This window comes from Hyaena hyaena, unplaced genomic scaffold, assembly GCF_003009895.1.
Source record: "Hyaena hyaena isolate Hyena2069 unplaced genomic scaffold, ASM300989v1 scaffold_228, whole genome shotgun sequence".
Lineage (NCBI taxonomy): Eukaryota > Metazoa > Chordata > Mammalia > Carnivora > Hyaenidae > Hyaena > Hyaena hyaena.
Window position 1 is genome coordinate 1,311,738 of NW_024080860.1, and position 27,776 is coordinate 1,339,513.

The 27,776-nt window shown below is 60.6% G+C and overlaps 2 protein-coding genes across 7 annotated transcripts in view; both read right to left on the bottom strand.

Annotated features, from left to right (window-relative positions):
- Positions 1-3,189: 3,189 nt before the first annotated feature.
- Positions 3,190-25,933, bottom strand: SH2B2 (SH2B adaptor protein 2). 5 transcript variants are annotated; one of them, XM_039243465.1, is made up of 9 exons: positions 25,807-25,933; positions 12,536-13,281; positions 9,646-9,747; positions 7,840-7,931; positions 6,460-6,551; positions 6,213-6,353; positions 5,569-5,777; positions 4,176-4,347; positions 3,190-3,697 (listed from the first exon to the last, which is right to left on the bottom strand). In XM_039243465.1, exons 1-9 carry the CDS (start codon positions 25,850-25,852, stop codon positions 3,354-3,356), a joined length of 1,944 nt encoding a protein of 647 aa, XP_039099396.1. In that variant the 5' UTR covers positions 25,853-25,933; the 3' UTR covers positions 3,190-3,353. The 5 variants fall into 5 exon arrangements, with proteins under 5 accessions (XP_039099396.1, XP_039099395.1, XP_039099394.1 ...); XM_039243464.1 differs by having other exon boundaries at positions 6,213-6,374; XM_039243463.1 differs by having other exon boundaries at positions 6,213-6,377.
- Positions 25,934-26,766: 833 nt separating this feature from the next.
- Positions 26,767-27,776, bottom strand: part of CUX1 (cut like homeobox 1) — a 364,880-nt gene continuing 363,870 nt past the window's right edge. For both annotated transcript variants that reach the window (XM_039243512.1, XM_039243511.1), the window contains exon 23: positions 26,767-27,634. In XM_039243512.1, the coding sequence (XP_039099443.1) occupies positions 27,565-27,634 (70 nt within the window). In that variant the 3' untranslated portion in view covers positions 26,767-27,564. The remainder of the gene's footprint in view (positions 27,635-27,776) is intronic.

A 27,776-nucleotide genomic window follows, 5' to 3' on the forward strand; every position in this document is an offset into this window, starting at 1 on the left:
CGGTTAAGCGTCCGACTTTCGCTTAGGTCATGATCTCGCGGTTCGTGGGTTCGAGCCCCGCGTCGGGCTCTGTGCTGACTGCCAGCTCAGAGCCTGGAGCCTGTTTCAGTCTGTGACTCCCTCTCTCTCTGACCCTCCCCTGCTCAAGCTGTCTCTCTCTCTCTCTCTCCTAGAAATAAATAAAAAAAAAAAAAAACATCATTCTGAGGAAGGGGCCTTAGGCTTCATCAGACTATCACAAGGTCTGAGGCACAAAAGAGATGAGAACTCTTGGCCTTTTCTATCCGCAAGATGGCAATTTGGGCCAGATGAATCTTTTTTATATTTTTAAAGGATTTGGGGAGAGTGATGGAGATTCATTACTCAAAATTTGCATTACAGCACTGCTTTGCTGCCTTTAATCTGAGCATATAAGAACAACCCCCACCCCCCACCCCAGGACCCAGGAAATGTTACATCTTCTATTTAAAAAGGTCTCAAACTTGGCTGTTAGGAGCCCCCAGCAGAGGATACTGTTTATTTGAGTTGCTGGTACACCGACTCTGTTTCTGCAAGCATTTTCACTACCAGGGCCATCAAATACTGGCTTTGCATTTGGATGGGGCAGGCACAGGTGCGGACCCTCTGGCCTTCCCCAGCACACGTACCTCCATTCCCATAGCAACGGCCGCTTGGAGCAAGTTCAGCTTCAAGTCTGGAGACTGGACGGGAAGCACCTCCCTTCTTGGTCTGGCTGGTGGGTGGCAGAGTAAGGGAAAAACCACCTCACATAGTCAGGCCTGGGTGCCCTCCGGAGAGACCCTGCACCCTTGGTTTAGCCTGGAGCCCTCTGAGACCAGGTCATCTGAGTGTTGCACATGGGCCGAGATTTGGCATCACTGTGTCCTGGCCTCGGCGAGATTTCTTCCTTCTCTCCTAGGTGTGGGGATTGGATTCTGAGCTCTCCACAGCCCCTCGCAGGTGGAGCCCTCCAGGTGAATGACTGGCCTCCAAGTCTCAAGCCAGAGATCCCCTGCCCCCCTCCTCCCTCCACCCTGGCCCCGCCCCCTCCCCCTCCCTCCCATCAGTCTGTGGGTGATCTTCCTTAGCTCTGATCCTCTTCCTCCTCTTTGCCCTGACACAGCTCACCGCCCCTCCCCAGACCTACAGCGCCCTCCTGGGTCCCCTGCCCTTGTTTCTGCCCCTTCCAATCCACCCTACTCCCTACCCCCAACCTTCTGGCCCCAGGGTGATCTGTCTAAAATGCAAAACAGACCATCTCTGCTCCCATTTCAAGCTGGCTCTGGCTCCCCAGTGCCCTTCGGTTCTGGCCTGGCATTCAAGCCCCTCTCACCTGGCTCTTCTCCTGTACCACTCCCTGCGGCCCCCGGCCCCATCAGTGCCCCCAGCAGGCAGCCTGGGCACATCTGCCATGTGGCTGCCGTGCATGGGCCAGCCCTCGCCTCGGGCACTGCTTGTTATGCTGCAATGGGCCTGCCTGGCTGCCCACCCTGCTACCCTGTGGGCCCGATCTGGCATAGCATGGGCACCGCCCCGCCCCAAGAAATGTTCCTGCCACTGGGCAACGGCTGTAGTTTCCTCAGGGTCCCGCAGAGTCTGGGCTTTCTGGAAGCACCTTTGAGTAGCAGACCTGAGGGTATCGCCCTGGGCACCCCGTGGTGGAGAGTGCCCTTTCTACTTGACCTCCTGCTGCTGGCCCTTGGTGCCTCTTGGAGAACCCAGGGTGGTCCCCATTCTCTGCTATTCACCCCCAAATTCATTTTACCCTAGGAACACCCAGGAGCAGTGCCTGATTGGTGCAGACCCACTGCACTTTCTCATGTGCCCCCAGCTCAGTAAAGGCGATAGGCTTCCATGCCTTTTGCCCTACTTCCATATCCAGGTTCCTGCAGGGAGCACGCCGCAGTGGCCCACTGTGTCAGGAGAGGAGGAGGGGGGCCTGAAGGCTGACACACTGTGTTCACGTCTCAACCCCACCCTGAGGCCACTCTGAATACTTCCAAGGGGCAGTCCCCTCAGGGGACAAGTTTGGAGCCCAGGCTTGGGGTGATGTCTGGGGCTCAGCATCTGGCCGGAAGGGAGGAATGTTCTGGGACTCCAGATGATTGAGAGGCTGAAGGCAGCCAAACAAAGCTCTCACCAGCCCCTGGGCCTCTGCCCAGCTTGAGCCTCACCCCAGATCTCCTCTACTCCTGCAGGGTGGGACAGACTCCAAACCACCAGGGCGCGGGGGCAAGAGCACAAAGTGGCTCCGGCCAAATGGATGGAGATGTGGGAGGCCGAGGTACAGGCTGCTTTCCAGAGCACTGGCCTTGCACCCCTCCCTCTGGGGGGCGGCAGCAGGGGCAGCAGTCTGGGGCAAGTCACATCATGGGCGCAGGCTGGGCAAGGACACTGCTGGGTGGGGGGAACCTTGGGTCTGGGGCCCCAGGTGTTTGGATTGGGGGAGGTGGGTGTGCTTTGGCTCAGCAGGTAGGAGATCCTCCCCAGAGGAGTACTGCCAGAGGGCGGGGGTGCAGGACCATGAGCAGGCTGTGCCTCCAGTGCCTGGGGACACAGGAGCCACAGCTGGACCTTCGCCTGTGGGGAAGCACAGGCTGGGGCTGGGAGGGACCTCAGTCCTCTTCCAAGTTTGAATATAGGTCAGAGATGGAGACTCAGCCTCCCATTGCCCAATCCCCCACTGGGCTAATGTGGAAGAAACCTGCCCCATCATCCCCAAGAACACCCTATTCTCTCTTAACCAGGGACCAACTCCTTATCTTGGCATTCAAGGCCCCCACGACTTGCCCCCCCTTCACCATGTCTTTGCACCAAAGGACCCCTTCTTTTTCCTCTTTTCCCTACCACCACCCTGCATTCTTCCCCACCAAGCATCTGCTCAGGTCACAGCTCACCCATAATTCCACTGAAGCCCCCTCCCAATCCCTTTCCCCTGGGCAGTGTCCCTGAGCCCTGCTGTGGGGCCTAGTGCTTTATCGCGGTGTCTCCTTCAAGTTGTCTCCTCCCCGGAGAATCCCCTAAGAGCTGGATGGGGGCCAGGCAGGTGCCAGGCCACTGTGGCTTGGATGGGGAGGGGTGGGTGTAGGAGGTGGGGCTGCCGCGTGTGGTATCCCCAGCCCTTGCCCGCAGGCCCAGAGGAGCGGTGTCCGAGGCCGGGACAGGAGGAAGGACGACAGGAGAGCCAAGTGCAGTCCCTAAAACAGGCTCTTTAATAACATTTATGTCTTCACTGAAGAGCTTCGCTTTTCCCACCCAGCGCCGGGCTGGGGCCGGCCGGGTCCGCTGGACGGAGGGATGGACGGGCACGGCGCGTCTGGGTGGCCCCGGGGCCTTGGCGCCGCCGCGCCGGGCTAGTAGAAGGAGTACTGGTTCTCGACGGCGCGCGTGCGGCCCCGCGCTCCCTCGCCGGGCGCGGCCTCCGGGGGCTCGTCCGCGCCACCCCCCGCCGCCTCCAGGAGGCGCTCGGCGCTGTTGCTGCGGCTGCGCGCGCTCAGCGGGCCCTCGGCGGGGCGCGGGGCTGCCGGCGCGGACGCGGCCGAGGACGACGAGGCGGACGAGGACGAGGCGCCGCCCGCCTCCGACGGCGAGGCGGGCGGGCAGGCTGCCGCCGCCAGGCTGGAGAAGTAGTGCTGGCCCGCGGGCTCGCTCCAGCAGGCGGGGGGCGCGGGCGCGGCGCTGGGCGCGGGCCCCGGGGCTGCGGCGGGAGAGCGCCGGCGCGTCAGGGCCCAGCCGGGCGCCCTCGCCCCCCACCCCCGGTTCTCCCCAGCCCCGGCGGAGCGGGGTAGCCGGGGATCACTCCCGGAGCCAGGACCCGCCTTCAGCGCTCCCGGTCCCAGCGCCCCATCCCTGGATAACCAATGTCCCAGGTAACACACAAACCTGCGTGTGCCGGCCACCCTTATCCGCCCCTGCGACGCTTCCTTCAGGTGCGCTGAGCCCCACCTGCGCAGGCGGCTAGGGAATGCCGAAGCGCCGCCAGCCCTGAATCACCCAGGACCCGGCCCGGACCCTGGGCTATCAGTCTCCCTCCGATCCTGATCGCCCAGATTGCTTACAACCGCCCAATCTGCCCAGCCTCGGCCCACCCGGCCTAGCAGTGCGGCGCGCACCTGTGGGTGACTCCCTCTCCCCACCTCCCACCTGTCTACGCAGGCCCACGGGGGTAGTCTTACCCGGTGGGGGCCCCTGAGCCCGCACGTAGCTGCGTAGAGTGATATCTGCAGAGCCCCCTGACTCCAGGGGGATCGGGTGGGTGTGGAAGTGGCGCAGCATGTCAAGCACAGACTGGAACCACAGGTGCTGCACGTGGCACTGCCCGTGGCTGTTCAAGGACAGGCGCAGGTGCTGTGGGCACAGGTGGGTGTGGTCAGTGGTAGGGTCCTGGACTAGCCAGCTGCTTTGCAAACTCCTTTAGGGGGCATCGGGTCTCAAAGAGGGGGGCTGTGTCAGAGCAGGGACACCTCACACATGAGCCCCCTCTTAGGGGGTTACTCCTGTAGTGAGGACGGGAAAGGAGGGGAACAGAGCCAGGCTGGGACCGAAGGGAGCCATGCATTTGTCCCTGTGCTAGAAGCACCCACATCATGCCCTTCACACCCCCAACTCCAGTCTCCACTAGCCCTCGGAGGTCGGGGTTTCAGACCATGTTAGAGATGGGGAAACTGAGGCACAGGGAGGGAGTGACTCGCCCACAGTCACAGCACCGAGCTGGGAAGAGAGGTTGTTGGTGTGATTCTCCCACCCCAGCAGGGAGGAATCTGCCTGCTATTCCTGCAAAGTCCAAGCCCAGAGGGGTAGAAACAGCCCTGAGGCCAGCTGGGGAGGGGCGACCACGGTTGCCTCCCAAGTGTGCTCTAGCAGGAGCACCTGAAGCACAAGCACATAGGGCTGGCTCTTCCCTGGGTCTCCAGAGCCCACATGTGACAGGTGCCCCAGGGAGAGGAGCCACAGGCCTGTGGCTTCAGCCTTACTCTGCTCTATGTGTGTATTACTGGAAGAAGAGTGGTTGTCTCTGGGGCGTATATAGCAAGAGAGCCAGAGACAGGAGGGTTTCGGGGTATGCACATATTTTCCTTTGCACCTTAGGTCATTGTTAGCACACAGTATCCCACCTGCGTGAGGTTCTGTGGCCCTGGCCTGCCACAGGTCTGGCTCAGAGCTGGCACCCAGGAGGGCTTGGGGAACTGACAGTGTGGGGGTGGGTGGGGTAGGAGGGCCTTGGTCGACCCCCACCCTGCACCAATGTGGCGGAGACCCTCAGAGGTCTCAGTGGTAAGCGATCCCCCAGGTACAGGGTCAAAGCTAAACTCTCAGAAGGGCCCGGCCTCCTGTGGGCTCAGCCAAAAAGCGGGTGGCTTCCCCATCTGGATAGTGAAGCAGCCACATCTGGGCCTCACTCTAGCCTCAGCGAGGTGGGGGGGGGACACAGGTGGGGTGAGGGCGTGCCTGTGGGGAGTCATGCCCTGCCTGTACCGTGGAGGCCGCTCCTGGTACCTCCTTAGCACCCTTCCCTCCGAGCTGGCCACCCGGCCTCTGTGCACCCCCACCTCCCCCACCCTGACTTGCCTTGGCCTTGCCCTGGAAGTTGAAGGTCAGCACATACTCCCCAGGCCGAGTCTCGCTCTGGCGGATCACGAACAGGCCGTGGCTCCGGGGTCCGCCCGCTAGCACCAGCTGAGCTGCCCTGACCCGCGACAATGTCCCGTGGAACCAGGGGTAGTCAGAGAGCTCCAGCTCAGGCTCAGCCTCAGGCTCCGCCTCTGCTCCCTCCTCCCCTGGAAGAGGATGACAGCATGAGGGGAGTGAGGGGTGGCCGGGGGTAAGTAAATGAGAGAGGGGATGCAACAGCTTGCTGGGTATTTGCACATAAAATGCTGTTTGAATGATCGTAGAACAGGGCAGGGCACCAACCCAACCGGCTAGTCCAGCACATGGGGTAAACTGAGGCAAGGGCAACCGACTGTCCTGGAGTCACTCTGTAAGTCAACAACAAACCTGGGAACAAGTCAAGTCTCCTTGTCCCCCACCCCTGGTTCCAACCCTTTACACTCCACTCCTTCCTCCAAGCATGTTCCAGGGCTTGTGGGAGGGGTCAAATGTCATGACTTCTGAGGCTCAGGAAGGGCCTCAGAGGGAGCCCAAGGGCCTCTGCGGCCTGGGGCGGGGGCCCAGGAAGGAGGGCTGGGGACAGAACCCCACGCCCACTGCACCTGTATTATTGCTGTCCCTGCCGCTGCCACCCGGGGATTCCAGGGTCTCTAGGAAGGTCTCCAGCGGGACGTGGACCAGGGACTCGCCAACGCCATCTCGAGCTCGGCTGTGTGGAGCTGTCACCACGGCTGCCGTTGTCTCTGGGGGCCGGGGCAGGTCAGCTGCTGGAGAGAAGTGGCCATCCGGGAACCACCACCCCCTCTGGCCCTGCCCTCCGCGACCCCAGCCAGCTCAGCCCCCACCTACCGTCAGTCAGGAGCTCGCAGCTGCAGGAGGCTACTCGGCTGGCCAGACAGCCTCCCCGGGCGCAGGAGAGCTCAGCGTCTTCCTCGCTGTCCCTGCGGAGGCAGGAAAGCACAACTGTGTCCTGCCACGGCCCTCGGACCCCAGCCACCCGGCTGCTCAGGGAGCCATGCCCCGGCTGACAGCAGCAGCCCTTTCCTGCTCCCCTGGGTCCCTCTGCCTCCACGTCCCTGTGTCACACACCATCAGCTCGCTGTCTGGCCACCATGTACACGACTGGGCCGTATGGAGGGCTCGCCAAATGGGTGCAGCCTTTCTCCTGGGACCCGGGGGGGGTGTCTGTCAGATGATGGCAGGGCATGGTGGTAGGCGGGGCCCGGGTGGCTCCCTTCCCTGCCCCCCTGCCCTGGCCTTTGTCTCCCTGTCCATGACAGGAGGTGTCTGGGACCCTGCCAGCTCGAAAATGCTGCAAAGTGAGGTTCACCTTCACAGGGGCTGGGGGAAGAGTTGGCAGAGCAGATGGCTGGGACGGCAGCAAGGGAGGGATTACAGCCACTTTGGGGATCGGGGGGCCTGGGAGGCACTCAGGCCTTTAATTGCGCTTCTTCAAATGAAGCTGTTAATTAGAAGGCGGCAGCCCCTCCCCCCGGGCCTGGCTCACCCCATTAGCCAGAAGGGCTGCTGTCAAGTGCTCCGCTGCTGGCCAGCCTGCCCCTCCCACTCCTGGCCTCAGACGCTCCCCTGGATCCTGTGGCCAGCCTCCCTGCTGCTCCTTCCCACACAGCTGCCCTCTGCTTGTTACTAGCCATGGCTCCCCACTGCCCCCAACTTACCGGCTCCCCAGGCTCTCACCAAAGTCTCCCTCAGCTCTGCTTCTAGCTACCCAGAGGCCTCGACATTCCCTGCGAGTCCCAGGCACTCACATACCTCACACCTTTGACTGAGCAGGTCCCCTCTGCCTGGCTCGGGCCTGCTTTTCCTTTAAGTTTCAGAAGAGGTGAGTACTTCTGCCAGCACACCTTCTCAGCCCCAGGGCTGGGTGCAGGGCCTTGACCCTGTCCCCCCACCCCTGGCCCTTTGGGCTCTCCCCATCACTGCCCAGCCCCTCGTGGTCTCAGACTCCCCTGGAGTGAAGAAAAATGTCAGTCTAACCTTCTTCCAGGTCCCTAGACTGCCTGTGCAGCAGGCCTCAAAGAGCCTGTTGGGGTTGGAGGATGGGATGAGCCTGGCCAGCAGCACCAACACGGACAGGACTGCCATAAGCAAAGCCCAGCTTCCGAGCTCAGCCCCTGCTGAAACCTCACCCTGGAAAGGGGGACCAAGGGCACCCCCTGGCAAGGCCCTCACCCCATCTACCCATCCGAAGGCCACCTGGGTACTCACCCGGGGTCCACGCAACCCTGGATGTCAGCCACCCATGAGTGCTTCTGCAGTGAGTCGATGGTCTCCAGGATGTACTCGGCTCCGTTCTCTACCTGGAGAGGGGGTGGCCCAGAGTCCCGGTCTGTCTGCGCCCTCAGCCCAGGGATCCAGACTCCAGGATAAATGGCTTATCCCACCCCTCCATCATGGGTGCTCGCTGGTGTGAGCAGCAGGGAAGACAGTGGGGTCACCATTGGGTGGCATGCAAGCCCAGGTCAGGGGCCCAGGGTGGAGGCTTGGCCACACTTTCAGCAGCAGTGGGGATCACCGGGGGTGCTGTCCGGCCCTGCTGACCACAGTTCCTCAGGCCCTGGGGATGCAGTCTCTGAGGAGGCCATGCAGGCCAGGGAAGGGATGCACCCCGACTCCCCAGAGATGGGGTAAAAGAGTGTCACAACCCTGAAGTGAATGAGGGGCCAGCCGGCCTAGCACACGGAATCAGGGGCTCCCGCACCTTAGCGCCTGGAGGGGCAGAGAGGAGAAGCGAGCCCCTGCTGGGGCCCAAGTGCAATACTGCACATCTGTTATCTGATGACCACCTCCCGGCAGTGCGGTGAGGGATGCGGTATGGTTTTCCCATTTTATGGAGAAGACCGAGGGTCAGAGAGCTCAGGTGACTTGCTCACACCAGCACTCAGTGGCTGCCCTGGGACCTGACCCCAGATTCCCGTGATGCCAAGGCCCGCGCTCTCAGCTTCCAGTGTGTGTGTCTCCGTTAAAAAGCAGTTGCTGACCCCCAGCAACTCAGAGCTGGTGGGGGGAAGGGGGTTAATCCCTGTCTGAATAGATGGGGAAACTGAGGCCCAGAGTGTGGCTGCCAGGTGAGCCCCTCTGCCTCAGGGCTCCCGGGCTCAGTCAGCAGCACGGCGGCCAGCCAGCTGTCAGGAGCGAGGCTCTGGGCCTGTCTCCCCTGGTAGACAAGAACGCCAGGCAGGGAGGGACTAGTCCTCATCAGCCTCCCGCCTGGGGTGACTCAGGGTAGGGGGTTGGCAAACGTTTGCTCAACTTGCTCAACGAATAAGGGAGTTCATGATTAAACAAATAGGGCCGAGTAAAACCCAAACCCTACGAGGGGCCTAGAGAGGGGGGCGGGGCTTCATGCAGCTTCGGGTGGGTGGAACCAGGCCTCCCTGGGGACTTGGCCTCACAAACGCCCTCCGGTGCTTTGTGGAGGCACATGGCCATAGCCCTGGCAGCCTGGAAATGTGTCCTCAGCAACCCAAGTGGGCCACCCTGGTGCCGTGGAGCCTGGGAAAAGGACGAGCTGCCCCCAGACCCACCCGGGTGTCCCTCCTCCCGCCCCCCCGCCCACCCTCAATGCCTTTGTGCCCTCTGTGGGACCTGGCAGGTTCCCACACTCCAGTGCCCTGTGACAGGGGCATTTGCATAACTACTGCAGGCTGTGGGGTGGGGACAAGCTGGTTCCAGTTGGGGAAGGGAGGCGAGGAAGTGAAACTCAGAGGAGCTTCAAGGGGTCAGGAGGAAATGGGAACGGGGTAGGGAGGCCCAGATGGTAGGTGATACCTAGAGCCCGTGGTGCCAGGGCCCAGGCCTGGGTTCGAGTCTTGGCTGGGTGTTAGACATCCGTGTCTGGTCCTGGGCCTCCACCCCTCTGACCCCCGGGGCTCCCTTCCTGTGCCTTGCTGTTGGCTCCTTGCCTTCACCCCTACCCCCCCGACCCCTGGCTGGTGGCCTCAGGCTGTCCTGCCCTCAGCAGAGGTGGCCTGGGGCAGCCAGAGGATCTGTGAGGTTGGGGATGGGGCTCACCTTGAGCACAAACGTGTTGTCCTTCTCTGGCATCTCCAGGGGCATGGTTGTGCGGACCTCGATGATAGCCGACAGAGGGATGCTGACCTTGGGCCTGGAGGCCTGGGAGGCCAGGGGAAGGGGCAGTGAGAGAGTCACCCAGGGCCTTCTGAGACCCTCTCCGCCCTCCTACTTCTCCAAGGTCAGAGCAGCACAGAGTTTCTCCGATCTCCATTTCCCACAGATGGCTACGTTGAGGGGGCTTCTAGGAAACAAGGGGACCTCCCCCTGTAGTTACAGGACAAGTCACAGCCAGCTGGAGCTGACCTCGGAGTCTCCCACCTCTGAGCCCTGAGGGGAAACCACCCAAGCTGCCCTTCTGCCCTGTGTACCCACCACATCTGTGGTTTTCACATTTTTGACCTTGACCCATAGTAAGAAATAGATTTGACATTGTGACCCGACAAACACATGCTTAGGTAAAAATATCTCTGAAACGAACGTGTGACAGACAATATTTCTTCTGACTGTGTGTGATGGAGGAAACATGACTTTAGGGCCATGTTCCCGGGTGGAGGAAAAGGGACCAGTGTGGGGTTGAACCAAGGTGAGCTGGCAGGGCTCTGGGGGAGGGCCACTCCGTGCTTGGCCCTTGCTCTAAAGCTCCTGGCCATGGCCCTGAAGTCCCCCAGGGCTGGCTTGAGACTGGGCTTCCCGGCAGGGCATGGGCTCCAGAATAGGGACTTTCTCAGGAGGAAAGGGAAGGGCCACACGCTGGGTGGGCAGGCTGATGGGAATTCCTGGTAGCACTGGCTGCCATCCAGCGGGTGCAGGGCTGACTGGGCTTGGAGCAGCGACCAAGGGCCTTGGCTGACCAGGGCGGGCCATCGTGCCAGCCAGCGAGGCAGGGGTTCATGGTCCTGCAGTTGCAGGCCTGGACTGGGGGCTTCAGCTGGGCTCCCGCTGGCCGGAGGTGCCGACTCCCCTGCCTGGCATTTGATACCCGGCATCTGTCCCGGCCCAGCGGCCTTTGACCCTGGCCCAGTCACACGTCACCATCCCTATTCCCTGGCCTGGGCCGTCGGGCTGTGTCGCACCTCCAGCCTTTGCTCACTCAGCTTGTGTGCCTCCTTGAGATGCCTGTCCGGGGGCTCTGCTCCTGGTGGACACCTCTGCAGCCCGAGCTACCCCCCCTTAGGGCGCCCCAAGCACCTGGCGCTCGCTCCACTGACGTTTACCATCCAGCCCTGAATATGCAGGTTTCCTGATGGCTTCCCAACGGCACGCGCCAGGCCCACTGCTCCCTGGGCCCCCAGGGCTGCCTGGCAAAGGGCTACAGGGGGACCTGGGGTCCAGGAGGCCTCCTGAGAGACCTGACTCATGGGGCCGTGAGACAAAAGTCTGAGGATCCCAGGAAAAAGTCCCTGAGCCTGCAGACTCCGGGGACAGGAGATCTGGACCAGCGGTGGGTGAACAGGACAAAGGGATTGGACGAGGTGCCAGCAGGGATGCCCTGCAGGACTCACTCACCCTGGGACCCAACACATCTGGGGAACCTGATCTGAGCCCTGACCATAGTATTATCGGACTTCTATGGGGTTCGCTTCTGAATTCCCTAACACTTTGTTGGAAAAAATAGGGTGTGAGGCCAGATCAGGAGTTAGGACCCCACCTGCCTGCCTTCTTCAGAGGGTGGGAAAGTGACCCTTCCGGAGCCCCACCCTCTGCCAGTGGTGAATGGTGGGCTCCTGAGAGACTAATAGAGAGGCCCCAATCTCCTGTACTCCCTCCCCCAAGGGCCACAGACACTGCTATTTATGGCTGGGCAGCTGTGACTGCCACTCAGGACCAGAGGCTTTGGAGCCCTGGGCCTCTGTCCCTGCCCTTTGGGCGACTCTGGGCAAGCCCCTATCCCCCTCCCCCACTCGCCAGGCCTCGATCTCTGTCTGACAAGTGGTGGAGCTGGGCTTAGTGGTCTGTGATTTCTCTCAGGGGCCTAATGGTGGGGGCCAGGCAGGGAAAAAAACCCTTGAGAAGTTCGGGTCCTCGGACTCAAGGAGAAAGCTCTTCAGGGAATAAGTGTGTCCCTGGGAAGTCACCTCTCCAGAGTGCATGCATCTTGTGGGCACCCAACCTTGGGGACCCCACGCCCTGCACCTCCAGTGGAGAGAGACAGACAGGGAGCTGGAAGGAGGCAAGAGGCTCAGGGTGACTGAAGGTGCCTGGGAGTAGAGTGGGCCTGTGGTGGGGGGCTGGGTGGTTTCTGGGGATGCTGTCAGCTGCTGCACCAGCACGACCACCCCCCTCTCTGAACCTCCTAGCACACAGGTGGCTCCCACCTCCATGCTCCCTCATTCTAGGGACCACCAGGGTGGTGGGTATGATTAGCCTGGCCCTGCCACCCACCAACAATGTGCCTTTGGGCAGGCCGCACCTACTCTCCGAGTACTCCTTTATTCTCTGTTCTCTGGGGACCATGGTGCCCACCCTGCAGGCATTCTGGGGGAATGAGACTGCACACCAGGCTTAGGGCCAGGCATGCGTGTGCCCTCAGAAAGTGGGCCACTATTATTATGATTATTCCCACTTTCCAAATAGGGCAGGGTTGCCACCCCAGAGGAGGCCCATAGCTGCCCCCAGGGCTCCCATGGAGAGCCCCCGAGTTGGGGAGGGGGTGGGGGTGGGGGCACTCCCGTGAGCAGTAATGCTGGTGATAGCCTGAAGCTCAGCTTTCAAAGCCTGGGTCAGAAAAGGGCCATCCAGTAAGGACCAACACACTTGAGGCACCCTGGGCTGTGCCACCCAGGGGCTCCAGATGAAGGAGGGAGGAGGGCGGGCAGCTAGGCACCGTGGCCCGGAAACCAGCTCCTGGCACCCTCAGCTACCCCCCCGTGTTGGGGCCGGCGCTCACCTTGGGCGGCACGAAGAACTCCAGGCGGAAGCGCTCACCGGCCACGGCCCTGCGCAGGAGCAGGCGGCACTTCTGCCACTGGGCGGTGCCGCCCGGGCCCGCGGCCGAGTCGTCGGCCACCATGAAGCGCAGCGCGCCCTCACGCTGGATGTCCACCAGCTCCACCTTGGCTGCCAGCGTCCGTGACAGCCGCAGACGCCGTGTCCACTTGTCGCGCGGCTCGGCTGGGGGCTCGGCGGCCCGCGGGGCGGCGCCGGCGTCGGGCTCCGGGGAGGCGCGCCGGTGCCACATGTCGCGCACGCCGTCCACCACGCACAGGCTCATGTTGCGCAGCGAGAAGCCCTTGCGGACGCGGGCCTTGGCGGCTGCCTGCGTCGACACATCCTCGGAGCTCCGCGAGTGGCCGTATGCCGCTGCCTTGAGCGCCGCCGGCTCGGGCTCCATGGCGTCGGGGTGCTCAGCCGCCCCCCGCGGCGCCGGCCCGGCCACCAGCACGCGGCGCACCTCCTCACCAAAGACGTCCAGGAAGTTGGCGGCAAAATGGCGGGAGAAGGAGGCCCCGGCGTCTGGCGTGTCGTAGGCCGGGTTGTCCCGCAGGAAGCGGCAGAACTTGTGCGCGAAGTCCACGGCGGCCGCCTGCGCGTGCAGCTCACAGAACTGCCGCCAGTCAGGGACCGGGGCGGCGGCAGCGGCGGGGCCGGAGGCAGCACCATTCATGGCTCCCGTCCCATCGCAGCCCTCTGCGGCTGTGGGCGACAAGAGTGCCAAGTGACCCTATGACCACAGCGCCACCGGCCCCTCTCCCTACCCCCTAGGGCTCCTTCAGGCTGTGTGTGTTGGGGTGGGAGTGAGGCTATGCCCTGTGGCCATTGGGAGCAGAGGATGACCTGGCAAGTGAGAAGTAGTGTCTGCAGGAGGGAGCCGCCTCCCCCCAGTCATACCCTTCAAACAGCATTCTCAAGGTCATTTCTGGGGCTGGTGGAGGAGGCTGGGGTGCCGCCAGGTGCCTCGATTTGGGGTCCCTGTGAGCCTCCTGTTGCCTAGCATCCCAGGCTAACCTCTTCCGCGGGCCCCCAAAGGCAGGTGGACAGGAAGAAGTCATGTGCAATCCTCTCGGCTTTGAAATACGCCAAGAACCCCACCTTTCCTCCAGTCCTCATCATCCAGGCTGCCACCCAGGGACCCACATGTCCCCTTCTCTGGCCTCCAGTACTTGAGCAGCCTCTTCACTTGTGCCCCGGAACCTGACCTCAACCGTGAATCATCTGTCCCCCACCCAGGAACCCAGTCATCACTCCTAAAACAAGACAGATGAGGTCCCTCTTTTGCTCCAAATCCTGCATTGGCTCCCATTCCACTCAAGCGAAAAAGTAGAAGTCCTACCCATAACCACTGGGCCTCACAGGATCTGCCTCCACTTACCTCACTGAGCTTATCACCTGCCACTCTGCTCTGCCTGCTGCTGGGTCCAGCCCCAGGGCCTTTGCACTTGCAATTCTTTTGCACTTGCCTGGAATATTCTTTTCCCCCACACTCCCTCACCTCCTTCAGCTTTTTGCTCATATACCATCTAGTCCAATAGCTTTCCCCGACCACCACTCCACTGAGTGTTCCAGGACAAGGAATGTTCCAGTCAGTGCTGGTGTCTCTATGCCCTTTGCCTGCTTACTTTTCCCCATGGTGCTTACTCCCTCTGATGTCATTTATTCCATCGCTTGGTTGTGTTGTCGAACCCCAACTGCCCACCACAGCCTTCCCCTGAGAATGCAATATTTTTAAGTGGCTGTGTCCTCAGCGCTGGGTGCATGGCTGGTGCAGTAAATACTGAATGAATGGCAATGCCTGGGTGGATCAGTTGGAAGAGCATGTGACTCTTTATCTTAGGGTTGTGAGTTCGAGCCCTACATTGGCCCACAGGCATGTCACAGCTGTCACTGCCTAAGCCCTCGCATGGGGCCCAGGAACACGCAGCTTGTCAGTGACCGGCCTGGGATTCTCACTCTGACTCCAGGACTGGGGGGGGTCACCTGGTATAGACAAAGTAGGACCAATTTGGGGGCACCTGGGTGGCTCAGTCGGTTAAGCGTCAGGCTTCAGCTTAGGTCATGATCTCGCAGTTTGTGAGTTAGATCCTCAGGTTGGGCTCGGTGCTGTCAACACAGAGCCCGCTTCAGATCCTCTATTCTTGTCTCTCTCTGCCCTTCCCCTGCTCGTTCTCTCTCCCTTCCTACCTCTCTCAAAATAAGTAAACTTAAAAATAGGAACTAACTTTTCATACTGGCACTGAAGGTACTCTCCTCTCAAATCTCTCTCCACCCCAGTAGTCTGCACTCTCTACTGTGTTCCCACCTTCTGGAATCCTGTTCCCTCTGGAGCCCCCATCCAAACCTGGCCTTCTCGAAAAGGCCCCAACATGGGGATCCCAGCTGTCTTGTCAACCAGCTTTCTCCTGCTCCTAGGCCCATCCAACCTTCATCACTCTGAATCACCACACTACTGGTGTGTCCAGTCATCTGTGGGGGGGGGGGAGGGGCTTGCTTCCTTGTCCCCTAAGGTGGCCATCACCTGTGGGACACAGATCAAGCTCATTGTGTTTATGTAGTCCACCCCTGACCCTGGGCCAGGGTGAAAATTCCCAGTGGAGAATAAGTGGAGTAATATGGTCCTGCCCTGTCTTGGGGAGCACCTGTCTGTGGGGGCCAGCCAGCCTGGTGTTAGGGGAACTGAGACAGAGGCCATGCTCTCTCCCCTCTTCCCAGGAGCCCCACATTTCCCAGCATGGCCTTTCCCTCACAGCTCCTGGGGCACCATCTCATCTCTCCGCTGGGATCCAAACTCTGTAATTAAACGCCTGGTAAAAATAGCTGCCCCACTTCTGTGAGATCATCTGTGGGGCTTCTGGGCCATAGGGCACCGTGGGAATTCCCTCTCACCTTGGGGCAACCTCAGCCATCGATCGGCAGTCAATAACCACAGAGTAGCCCCAGGGAGGAAACGGGCCACTTGACGAGGCACTTAGCACAGAGGACAGTTTTCCAAACCAGCGGTCTGCTCAGAGACTCCTGCTCCCGTCCTGTGGAAGAGGGTAGCAGGGAGGTAGGGAGGGTTTCCCGGAGGAGGTGGGGTCTGTGTTGGCCTTTATGACAGTGAAGAGGGAGGAGAACAAGGAGTGACCTCACCATGGGCAAGAACTATAACTCAGAGGCTGACTTTCAGGACACAGGGGAATGGACTGGGGGAGAATGGGGGGTGAGGCACCCATGAGCTTGTCTCATCCTGGTCCTTCTTCCTGCCCTGTTCCTTTCTTTCTCCGGTTAACCCCTACTCATCCTTCAATAATTAATCCAGGGGCCACTTCCTCCAGGAAGCCTTCCAGGACCTCCCCCACCCATGTGGCATGAGTGTCTCCTCCAAGCTCCCACAGTCCCCTTCTGTACACCCCTCTAGCAGGGTGCCAGGGACAGGGTGCTCCAGGTGTCTGTGTCCATGCCTGCCCTCCCATCTGGCATAGACACTACTTGGGGGCAGAAGGCAGGCCTGAGTCATAGTGCCAGGAATGAGGGTGGAGGTGGGAACACACCTGCCACTACCAGCAAGGCCTCCAGGGAAGGAGGAGAGACGAGGGCTTGGCCTCACCTGCAGAGGGGGTACATTTTTGGGGGTGGGAGTGGGGAGAAAGCCCTACAGCTAAGCCTGTGAGGCTTTGTTCCTGTTGCTCCAAGTCCATCCATTTACCCTGTGTGGGAGTGCTCCCCACAGGTGGGAGTGCTCCCTACTTCTCCCCCTGTACCATCCGGATGGTCAGCCTGGATGACACAGCAGCCTGGGAAGGGCTAGCACCGGATCCAGCCCCGAGTGTGAACCCCTGTTTGCCCCACAGGGGCCTGGGGGGCTCAGGGAGGAAATCAGACCCCGTGCACATCTTTGAGCATCAATCCCTGATTCTCCCTGCTGGCTGGAGGGGACAGAGTGGAAGGATGGGGCTCTGGGGGGAGGCTCTCACAGTGTGGGTCCCAGGGGGCCCTCACTGGAGATAGGGGCAGAACTCAAGAGAAGAATCTGTCAAGGGTATAGTGGCTGTGGCCATGTCCTAGGCAGAGACTTGACTGCCTTGATCTCCCCTACCCACCCTTGCTCGCTGGCCAGGAGCCAATGGGTCTCAGTGTCCCCTGGGTCTAGCTGGGGCTACGTAGAGAGGACAGCAGTTGAGCATCCAGAGGTAAGTTACAAACGCCAGGGCCAGCAGGGAGCCCCACACTGGTCACAGACAGGGAGACGGAGGCCCAGACATGGCTGTCTGAAAAGGGAAGGCTGCAAGCCACACAGAAGAGGGCTCGGCCTTGGCAAGAGCAATGACATACTGTCCCCAACCCAACTGCCCTTGGAGCCAAAACGGGATGAGACCAAGTACAGGGAACTTGGCCGACCTGGGCTCAAAGCCCGACCCCAACGCTCTCTGGGTGAGTGATGCTCACCACAACTCCCACCTCTGAGCCTGGTTTTTCACTTTAAAGTGGGGGTGAGGGAGTGTCCCTTCCTGGAAGGACAGCACAGGAGGCAGACTCTGCAATGTTATAATCCATGGGTGGCCACAGGCAGAGCCCCTCTCCCCCAACCTCAGGGTGCAGTCAGGAGGCCTTTCCAGGCCTCTCCAGGGACCGGTCAGTGTGTTACCCAATTATTGAGGCGGGGCCCTCTCCCATTCTGCAGGTGACCAGACCCAGATGTGGGAAAAGCAGAGCCGCGGGGCTGGGCAGGGGGAACCCAGTGATCCCAGAAGCAGGGTGGTCGACCTCACCCTGGCCCCCACTGTCTGGCTGGCCTGGAAGGTTTATGGATGAATCCAGATGGCCCCCTGATCCTCGCCTGTGTCACTCTCCTGTCTGGACAGCCGTCCTCACTCTACTGACTACTCAAATTCTACTAGGCGTTTAGACTGCGTAAAACCTTTTCTCCCGGGAAGACTTCTCCCTACACTGGCTCTCCCTCCCCGAGATCCTTGGCCCTCTTGCTTCTGGGGGCAGGGTCGCAGCTCCTACTGTGGCCCCAAACAGCCAGAAGAGACCTGCTGAGTTGGTGTGGGAGGGCACTGGAGGGCTAGGCTCTGTCTCAGGCCGGGCCCCGTGTCTCTTCAGGCCACGGCTTCCCCACCAGTAAAACGGGGCACTAGAGCAGTGGCCTCTAAGGCCTGGGACCGTTATGGCCTCTGGACACTAACAATTGGGGCCTCACTGTCACCCCCTTGGGACCAGGGACAGGCAGGGGTTGCTTCTTCCATGAGGACTGGCGCTGGAGACAAAGGGTAGACCCAGGTAGATCACCCTCCCCTGATCCTTCACCCTGGGGGTTTGCGGCTCAGCTGGCCTGTCTGGCTCCTGCTTTTTGTTCTCATTTCATCAGGGCCAGCGCGGGAGGGGAGGGAGCTTCAGGGAGGAAGCCTAGTCAAGTCCTTGCCTGTCACCTTTCCAAGCCGCGGACTCTCCTACCCCTATGGCCAGGAACCCAGATGGGAGACCCTACCCCCACCCCCACCCGGATAGCCGCCTGGGAGAGGGGGCGGCTGGCTTTCCGGTGGTAAAAATAGCACTCACAATTGGAACAGAAAAAAGGCCAGTCATCAGCCCCTGCCACATGCAGTTCCGGACCCCACGGCCAGGTCATGCCTTAAAATATTGATGAGGCAGCCCAGCCACCCCCGCTAATGGGCTGACGACCAATCGATCCAAGCCGCAGTGGGCCTCTGCCCCTCTCGAACAGGAGGCACCTGCCGGCCCATGACCCGCAGGGGCCTCCGGGCCTTGTTTGTGGGAGCCCCAGCTGGGGGTCTCACCACGAAAGACGGTCTGGCCCTTAGGGAAGGGATGGGGACCCTGCAGTGCAAACTAGCCACCTAGTTCCTGCAGAGGTGTCCTGGGGGGGCAAGCTCCTCCATTGCCAAGGTCTTTGACCCCTCTCCTGCATCCTCACTTAGCTCCGTGCTCAGGGGAGCGCCCAGATGGCCAGGTGCCAGAAAGGGGTTGGGGGTCAGAACTAAGGACGCTCTGTTCTGCGCTGAGGAAATTTGTGGTGTCTACTTGCCCCCCCCCCCCCCAACACCAGGAAGGGAGACAAGGCCTCACGTGGACTCAACCATGCCCACTGATGTCTTCTCTGGGCTTCCTGACCTGGCTCACCTGACCCCACACTTGACGGATGCTCCTTCTGTCCTTCCAGCTGACCTCCTGGGCTCTGTGGGACAGTCCACCAGCCCCGCCTCCACACCCCCCGCCCCCCACAGGACACAGACAACCTCTGGGCTGTTCCTTCAGCCCTGCCTGCCGGCTGCCTGAGCCTGCCCTGCAGACAGAGGCTCAGAGTACACAGGGCACATTCTCTGCATCACTGCTGGGGCCGCGGGCGTTGGCTCCAGAGTCTAGTCCCCAACCCAGCCACCCCCAGAGTGCCTCCTTGTCCTCTCGGGGCAGGCTCTGAGCCAAGGCCTCCTTTGGGTGAGGTGTGGCTGGAATTCCCCGATCCTCCCACACAGAATATCTGGAGGAGGCAGAAGTGGGCATGATTTCTGGTCTTAACAACCTTGAACCTGCTGGGACTTTGCTGCTGAGTGGGTGTGGGAGGACGGTGCTCTGGCTAGTGACAGGGACAGGTGCAAGTTAAAGAGCCCTTGGGATTCTGGCCCTGTATGGGTGGTGGGGCGGGGCCGAGGGGGGTACGTTCAGGTGGTCCTGGCTTTTCTTTAAAAAATATTTTTTTTAACATTTATTTTTGAGAGAGAGAGAGAGAGAGAGAGAGAGAGACAGACAGAGAGACAGAGCGCAAGCAGGGGAGAGGCAGAGAGAGAAGGAGACACGGAATCCAAACCCGACTTTGGGCTCCGAGCTGCCAGCACAGAGCCCAATGCAGGGCTGGGACCCATGAACCATGAGATCATGACCTGAGCCCAAGTCAGACGCTTAACCGACTTGAGACACCCAGGCGCCCGGAGCCTGGCTTTTCTGAGCAGTTTCTATAGCTGTGAGGGGGACTGACAACCATCCTGCTCTCCTACTTGGACTGCTTCCTGGCCCGAGGCCCGCGCTGAGGAGCAGCGCTGGGAGGCAACTCTGTGCCCAGGACCAACCACCGCCTCCCCACCACCATGCCTTTCATACACCCCCAGCCTCTCCCACTATGGGAGGGTGGAAACCCTTCTGCTGAGCCCCCGGGTTTTTCCTGCTGGCTCTGGGACCCGTAGACCCCCCCCGCCCCAGGGGCTCCCATAGCTCCTCCCCTCACAGAGGCCCCGCTGCCAGGGTGTCCGCCTCTGGTCATCCGACATGTGGGACAGTGGAGAAGGCTAGAAGCCTGAGATTTGGAGACAGTGCGTTGGGTTTGAATCCCAGCTCCTCAAGCTTCCTAGCTGTGTGCCTATGGGTAAGTGACTCAGCTTCCTGGGGCCTCAGTTTCCTCATCTGTTAAAGGGCTCAGAGGGCTGTCAATAAAGATTAAATAAATAATTGGGGGGTGGGCACCTGGCTGGCTCAGTCAGTGGAACAAGCAACTCTTGACCTTGGGACTGTGAGTTTGAGCCCCACACCTAGTGCAGAGATTACTTAAAAATAAATCTTTTTTTTTTTTTTTTTTTTACTTAAAAATAAATCTTAAAGGGGCACCCGCATGGCTCCGTCGGTTAAGTGTCTGACTCTTGGTTTCGGCTCAGGTCGTGATCTCACGTTTTGTGGGATCAAGCCCCATGTGGGGCTCCGCATTGACAATGTGGGGCTTGTTTGGGATTCTCCCTGTCTCTCTCTGCTCCTCCCCTCCTTCTCTCACCCACGTGCTCTCTCTCACTCACTCAATAAATAAAACTTTTAAAAAATCTTTAAAAAAAGAATTGGTTGAAAAATCAAAACTCCTCTGCTTCTATTTCCCAGATGTTCTGTATCCATTCCCTCTTTCCTCTCACTGCTCTGCAGATGGCTACAGAAGCCTCCTCCCTGGCCTCCCTGTTTCCCACTGACCCTGGCAACTCTCATCAAATCCAGACTCCACAGTGTGGCCAAGGTCTTTTCCTAGAACCCACATCTAACTGGGCTATGTCCTTGTTTCAAACCCTTCTTCTTCTTTTTAATGTTTACTTATTTTGGGGGCGCCTGGGTGGCTCAGTCGGTTAAGTGTCCGACTTCAGCTCAGGTCATGATCTCACAGTTCATGGGTTTGAGCTCCATATTGGCCCCTGTGCTGACAGCCCAGGGCCTGGAGCCTGCTTCAGATTCTGTGTCTCCATCTCTCTCTGCCCCTCCCCCCCTTGCACTCTGTCTTCTCTCTCAAAAATAAACATTTAAAAAATAAATGTTTAAAAAAAACACAGGGCTCAAACTCACAAACCATGAGGTCATGACCTGAGCCAAAGCTGGACGTTCAGCCCTCAACCAACTGTTCCACCCAGCTGCCCCTCAAACCCTTCTCCCCTCACACCTTCCCTGCCAGGAAGAGAGGATTCGCCCATTACACAGATGAAGAAGTAGGGTTCTGACAAGGGAGGTGATGAGGCTATCATTCACTGGAGTTGTTCTCAGGAGCCATGCTGGTGGGCCCACGGTCACAGAACGGGCAAGAAGGGAGTGTCCAGCAGAGTTCACACTTGTCCCTTTCTGCAGCATGTGCTACTCACAACAGGGCCCTGTCCCTGGGAAGCTCTCCTCTGAGGGCATTTGGGGTGGGGGTGGGGCACCCAGGCCCGTCCTCCGGAGAGGGGATGGGTACCCTCAGAAGGGGCACTAAGGGACAGAGTGGAGGGCAGGGGAGTCCGGAGCTGGGCCCTTGCAGGAAACAGAGGTCAGAAGAGCAGGCAGCGGGCGCCCAGGACAAAAAGCTATGTTGGGGCCTGGGGGCTTACTTGGGAGGGAAGCCCATCTTTCTTCAGGAGCACCTGGTGCTGGACAGTTCCTGGATAGGCTCTGTAGGTGGAATGCAGGCTGGGATGGCTCCAGAAGCGCTAGAGGGAGCGGAGGCACCTCCTCTCCAGCCTTGGCCTAAGCCTCAAAGTCTCTCCCTCTCTCTCAGTGCCATGGATCACAGCTAGGCCCAGATTCATACCCTGCCCAGGCTCCTGAAACCTTTGAGACATTCTCCTCAACCCCTATCACCCAGCCCACCTGCCTGCCTTCTGGCTTTTTCACGACACACATACCAGCCACTCCTGGCACCTCCAGTACCTCCCCTGAGCTCTGAGCATCCCAGAGCTCTGGGTACTGCAGATGCTTATACGGCTTCCTCGGGTCTTGCTCGAAGCAACTGAACTCCTAGCCTGGCTGATCTCCAGGCGCCTCAAACTCACCGCGTCCAAGTTCTATTACATCTTCATCCTCCAACCCCTGCTTGTTCTCTGCTCGGAGTCTCAGCACCCAGCCAGGCATTGCCCCACCGGCTCCCACTCCTCTGTCCCAGTAGCCGCCAGGCCCCTGAGCCCATGGAGGCCTTGGGAACGCCCCCTTTGTCCTGTCCCCGCCTCCACCTTCGCTCTCCTGCCCCTCCACAATAGCACCAGACCATGAACCCCCAGCAGATGTTATACCCACCCCCAGGTGGGCTCTTTACATAGAGGGTCCGAAGTATCTGGAGAATGGAGCCCGAATCCTGCATCACGCGGAGGAGTCAAAAGATTCTATACTCCTACACACTGACATCCTGCCTCGCTCTGCCCAAAAAGGTGCTGGCTGTAACCTCCTCTAGATAACGAGGTACACTCCCTTGGGACAGAGAGCAGACATAAAACAGACCTACCCAGGTGAGGAGGGAAGAAGAAACTTCCCCAAGGCTCCACGGCTGCCCCTGCCCCTCGGAGCCATGTGAACGACGCGGAGCAGGAAGTGAGGCGGCCTCCGAGCCTGGACCAGAACCCCACGTGGACAGCAGCCAGGAGGCTCAAGGCACCTAAACCCCCATTTCCCTATACCCCAGGATAGGTAGACAGTGCAAGAGGTAATGATCAGCCTTTTGTCAGAGACGAGTGGTTTGGAGGCCTGGCTTGTTGGCTGAGTGACTCTGGCCAAGTCATTTCACTTCCCTTAAACTGTTTCTTTCTCTGTAAAATGGAGGTAATAATAGTACCAAACCCACAGGGTTTACTGTGAAGATTACACGAGAAACAGCAGGACGCCCTTAGCTCAGCACATCAGCTCAAAACCAGATGCTCAGCCTTGGTGGAACGCGACTCTTGGGTGTGTATGTGTGGATTCTCCCTGCAGACCCACTACGTAGGGAAGAAGGGTTTCGAAAATTTGGACATGTTTTTCACAATAGGTAAGAGGAAAAGCGTGCAGAGATGAACCGTCAATTACTTAGAACCATTCCATTAACCTGCTTTGCCCACCATCATTCCTGCCCTCTAGGGGGAGAGAGGAGTAAAAGGAAACAGTTTGTGGGCAACTCTGCCTTCCAGACCCCCATGCACTGCCCCTACCACTGCCAGACATCTCCCAAAGTTCCTTGAGCTGGGAGGTTCTAGGTCAGTCCCCTGACCAATGGTCTCCTGGATGAAGCAGGGAGGAGAGGGGGGCAGAGGAGGGGAGGTTTCAGATCATGTCCCCAATGGCCTCTTAGGGGAACCTCCCCTCCCTCACCCCACGACCAGTAGCCAGTGTTGGCGTGGACAACTGTGGTCACCCAGCTAGGAAACAGACGGTACCATCTCCATTTTACAAGGTAGATAATGGAGGCTCCAAGTGCAGAGGTAGAGTTAAACCCAGGTTTGACTCCCAACCCCAAGGTTCACCCCTGCACCAAGTCGGTGTGAACACAAGATTCCGGCTTATCCACGTTTAGTTACTCCTGAGGGTGGCAGCCCCATCGGCTCTGCGCGGTTCCTAAGGGACCCCCTTCACTGTAGACTTCTCCCTCTGAGGACCTCACTTCGCGGGCTGATGGGGGCCGGGCCGGGTCCCAGCCTCTGCGTGGCGTTGGCCCGCGGGGCTGGCGCGGTTCCTGGGCCCGGCCCGTAGGTTCATCAATGGTTGAGGCCGAAGGGCCTGAATGGAGGGCATGAACCCGCCCCTTCTTAAAGGCGCCGGCCTCTCGGGCACCCTCCACGATCCTCCCCACTATCGAGGGCGGTCGGAGAGCTCCCGGGGTGGGCGGGCCGGCCGAACTGGGGACCGTGAGAAAGATGGCCTGGGCCGGATGGAGGGCGTGCCGGCCCGGCGACTGTGAACTGGATAGGGTCCTCCCGGGGCTCGCACCCTCCTTCCAGGTGGGCCCGCCCCCCCGCCCTGCAGCCAAGGAAAGAGACCCGGTCTCCTTCGCTCGCCAACCAGAGACCCCTCCTCCAGGGGGCCGCTGCGCTCGCCCCACCGTGGAGCCTGGGCCCTAGGAGGGGGCGGGGGCGCAGCTGCTCCGGAGGCGTCTCGGCCCCTCCCGCCCGGACCGGGAGGGGGTCGGCGAATGGGTCCCCGCCGGGGACGCATCTCCTCCGTCGCGCTCCCTCCCACTCGCGCACACAAAGACGACACGCGCGGACCAGGGCGCGTGCGGCCGCGCTTCCCCGAGCAGCTGTGCGCACACACACGCACGCCCTCAGGGACCGACCGGGTCTGGGGAGATGGACGAGGGAACTGAGGACAAGCAGGCCGTACCTACAGGCGCGCAGCTGCGGCCGTGCGGGCCGGGGCGCCGGCGGAGCGCTGCCCCGACCGCGGCCCGGCTCCCGGGGCCCAGCGGCTCATGGCCCGCGGCGGGTTCGGGCTCCCTCCGGGCGGGCGCTGGCGTCGGCTGTGGCTCCTCCTTCCCTCGTCCGCAACCTCGAAGGCTCGTGCGCTCCTCGCGGGCCCTGCGCGGCCCCGGCTCGGCGGTCCCGGCGGCCGAGCCCCGCGCGCTGCGAGCTCAGCCCCGCGCCGCGCGCGCCCCGCCCGCTACCCCTCGTGCCCCCCGCCCGCGCGGCGCGCGCCTCGCGCCTCCTCGGCCCCGCCCCCAGCTCGGGCCCCGCCCCCCGCCCGCCTCGGGCCGCGCCGGCCCCGCCCCCGTCGCGCCCCTAGCCCTCCGAGGAGCCTGAACCGCGCCCGCTGCTGGTGCTAGTTTCCTCGGGGCTGCTGCGGCGGCGGCGGCCGAGCGCTGGGGCCCAGAGACTTAGGAAGCGGCCTGTAGCCGCCTCTTTTGGGGCGAAGGTTCCCCCCCCTCGCGGAAGCGTGCTCCGGGAGCGCGGCGGGTGGGGTCCGGGTGGGTGGCCTGAATAGTGGGGTGTACGGGGGCGTAGGCGCCCCTTGGGGATGGGCGTCCAGCGGAGGCCACCGCCGTCTTGGACCCCTCCGCCTCGGGAACAATGGGAGCCTCGAGGAGGCCCAGATGTCGCAACGGGGGGAAGTCGACGTCTGGTTCTCATAAATCCCGAGGGCGAGCACCACGCCCTCTCTTTTCGGCCCTCCCTTTGCCGGAAATAGCCCAAGGGCTACAGGGCGGGGAAGACCCGAGCAGGGCCCCATCCATGCACCTTCACAGTGAGGGGGAGACTGAGGCCACCCGGAGAGATCTTAAGAGGTCAAACGGGGCTGATGGGGGTGGGACACAGCCCTGGCTTCTTCACCCCTGCTGGGTTCTGCAGCCCCAAAGCCCAAGGCATAGAGTGGGGCCAGACCACTCTGGCTAAGAAAACAGACTCCTGCTGGTCTTTGCGGAGCAATTGTGGACTGACCCCTGGCAAGCTGGGGCTTCCGAGAGGCCAGAAAGGGGCCCAGGAGAGTGGGAGGGCAGCTCGGAGATCAGACCTATTCCTTGCTCCTGGGGAGAGGAGGAGGGTGCTGCCACCCATAGTGACCCCTGACCTTTGTAGAGAGCCCTCTAACCTATCTCAAAGCCACTTCACATCTCCGATTTCCCAGGAAGCAGGACAGGCAAAGAAGGGTTTTTATCCCAATCTTGCCGATGGGAAGAGTGGGGCGTAGAGAGGAGCAGTGTGTTGGTGAAAGTGGAGATTGGCCTGGAGCCCTTACCTTCTGCCCCCCAAGACTGGGCTGCCCTCTTCAGGGGTGCTGAAGCAAGTCAGGTCTCATCTGAGGTCCTGGTACCTGGTCTCTTCCCTTCCACACCCAGACCAGCAGGACCCAGCCAGCAGACACTTAATGAAAGCTTAGCCGTAGACCCGCTATCGATTGGAGCTGTGCGGAGGCCTGTGCTCCTGGCTGGCAACCAGGAGGTCTATGAATGAAGCCAGGACAAGCTGCAGGCGTGCGTGTGGGCGGCCTGGCTGTGGCCCACCCTCCACCCTTCTGGGAGATGGGAGGGCCAGGCCCTCATGGACTAACCTGGTTCCTCTGAGCAGTGGGCTGAGCTCTGCTGGTGGGCTGTCATCGGCCAGGGAGGGTTCTGGGATTTGGAGCCCTGGGCAGGACAATTGCTGTGATCTCCAGGGAGGAGGAAGCCAGGAGGAGCCCGCTGCTTGGTGACTCTGACCCATAAGAGGAACCGGTGGGAGACAGTGGAAGGAGGGTGGAGGGTGCTGGTGATTGGCCAAGAGCAGCTTTGTCATGGGGACAGGAATCAGAGTCAGGGAGGACAGGTTCATCATCTGGGTCCCTGAGGGCAGGAGCCTCTGGGGCCTTGGAGGAAGTTCTGACAGGGCAGGTGCTGAGGCTTGGACCCCAAGGTCCTGAACTCTAGGGCGCTGAGAACTAAAATGGAGACAGGGATGGTACAGGGACTGTGGTCTGGTGGAATGTGGGGGGTGGCAGCTGGGTGTGGAGCCAGCTTTGAGGCCAGCCGGCCAGTGTGGCCTTCCACAAACCAAAAGGAGGCGCCTCAGTCTGGGTGGGAAGGGACCCATATGAGTCAAGCTGGGCTGGGAGGACCTGTGGCCCGGGGGGTCCCCGTGCAAAGCTGGTACTCAGGAGGCTTGGTGGGCAGGGGCTCTGCAGTACCTGGCCAGCAGGGCCCAAGGGAAAGTGGCAGAGAATGCGTGGCTCCAGGACCCACAGAAAGGGATTCCCCAGGAGCTGACATCACACACTCCTCATGTCACACATCCAAATGCAGCCTGACAGGTAGTTTAGGAAGAAAGGAAGGAAGGAAGAGATTTCTCTTCCCGCAAAGGCTGGATCCACTCATGGAATTCCTGGGGGAAGGGGAAAGGGAGAGACGTCCCTCTCTGGGGGGACCATGCCTCAATGAGCCCCGCAGCTGGAAGTTCTGGCCCCAGTTCCCAGGTGCATGGCTGCAGGTACCCACCAGCCTCCTGTACCCCGGGAGTCACAGAGCACGGGCACCAGTGTGGCTGCGACCATGTGTTTATTGGAAATGTGCAAAGCTGAACACGCAAGTGCAAATCTAACTTTGGAGGATCGGCCAGCGGCCCCAGGGTGGCCATGCAAGGATGGCCCATGGCCAGTTCTGCTTGGCTGAGAAACACCTGGGCCCCTCAGACCAGTTCTTGGGTCTTAAGAATCTGAAGCCCAGGGGCTCACTGGAGACCTGTCCTTGCCTAGAAGCCAAAATATCTTGCTAAAGAAGAAAGCAAAACTCACAGTGGGTCTGGGGGCAGGGAGGAGGTTATGGAAAGTATCCCGTGCCACCCTTCTTGGGGTGGGGCAGGGACTCGAAGCCTGCTGGCCTGTAAGGAAGGGCCCTCTATCTCTCAGGGAGTGGTGGTAGATCCCAGGGAAGCCCTAGGGGATCCCGGAGCCTGGCACAGAGAGGCCCAGGGGTTCCCAACTGGATTAATCATGGCCAGGATCAATGGGGACTCCCATCAGCATCATAACTGGGAGGTGACTGCCACCAGGGCTGATGGTCAGGCTGTGGGTGGCACTCCTAAGATGGGGCTGAGGGGGCCCCTTGGACTTAGCCTGGCTGGGCCTTGAGGGCTTTTTAGACCTAGGGGACCTGATATGGCTAAGATATTCTTTTAAGGGGGCACGGGGGGCTGGGGGGAGGACCTGGACCTCTGACACTGGTGGGTAATGTCTTTGGGGAATTCTCTGGGGAAGCCTAAGTCATTAGAAGCAGCTGAACAAGCAGGGGGCAGGGCAGAATGCAGCCATCACTATTGTGTTGGGGGGTGGCGAGACTCATTGCCACAAGTCACCAGCAGCCGCCCCATTGTCATTCTCGTGGAACTTGTGCAGGTGATCGGCGAACCTGTGGGGACAGAAACCTTTGCTGAGACCAAGAGTAAAAAGGAGAGAAGTGCTTGTGTGTGTGTGTATAGGGGGGCACAGAGATCACCAAGGGGACTGCACCATGTGCAGGGTGGGTGCTGGGGAGCAGGGAGGTGGGGGAC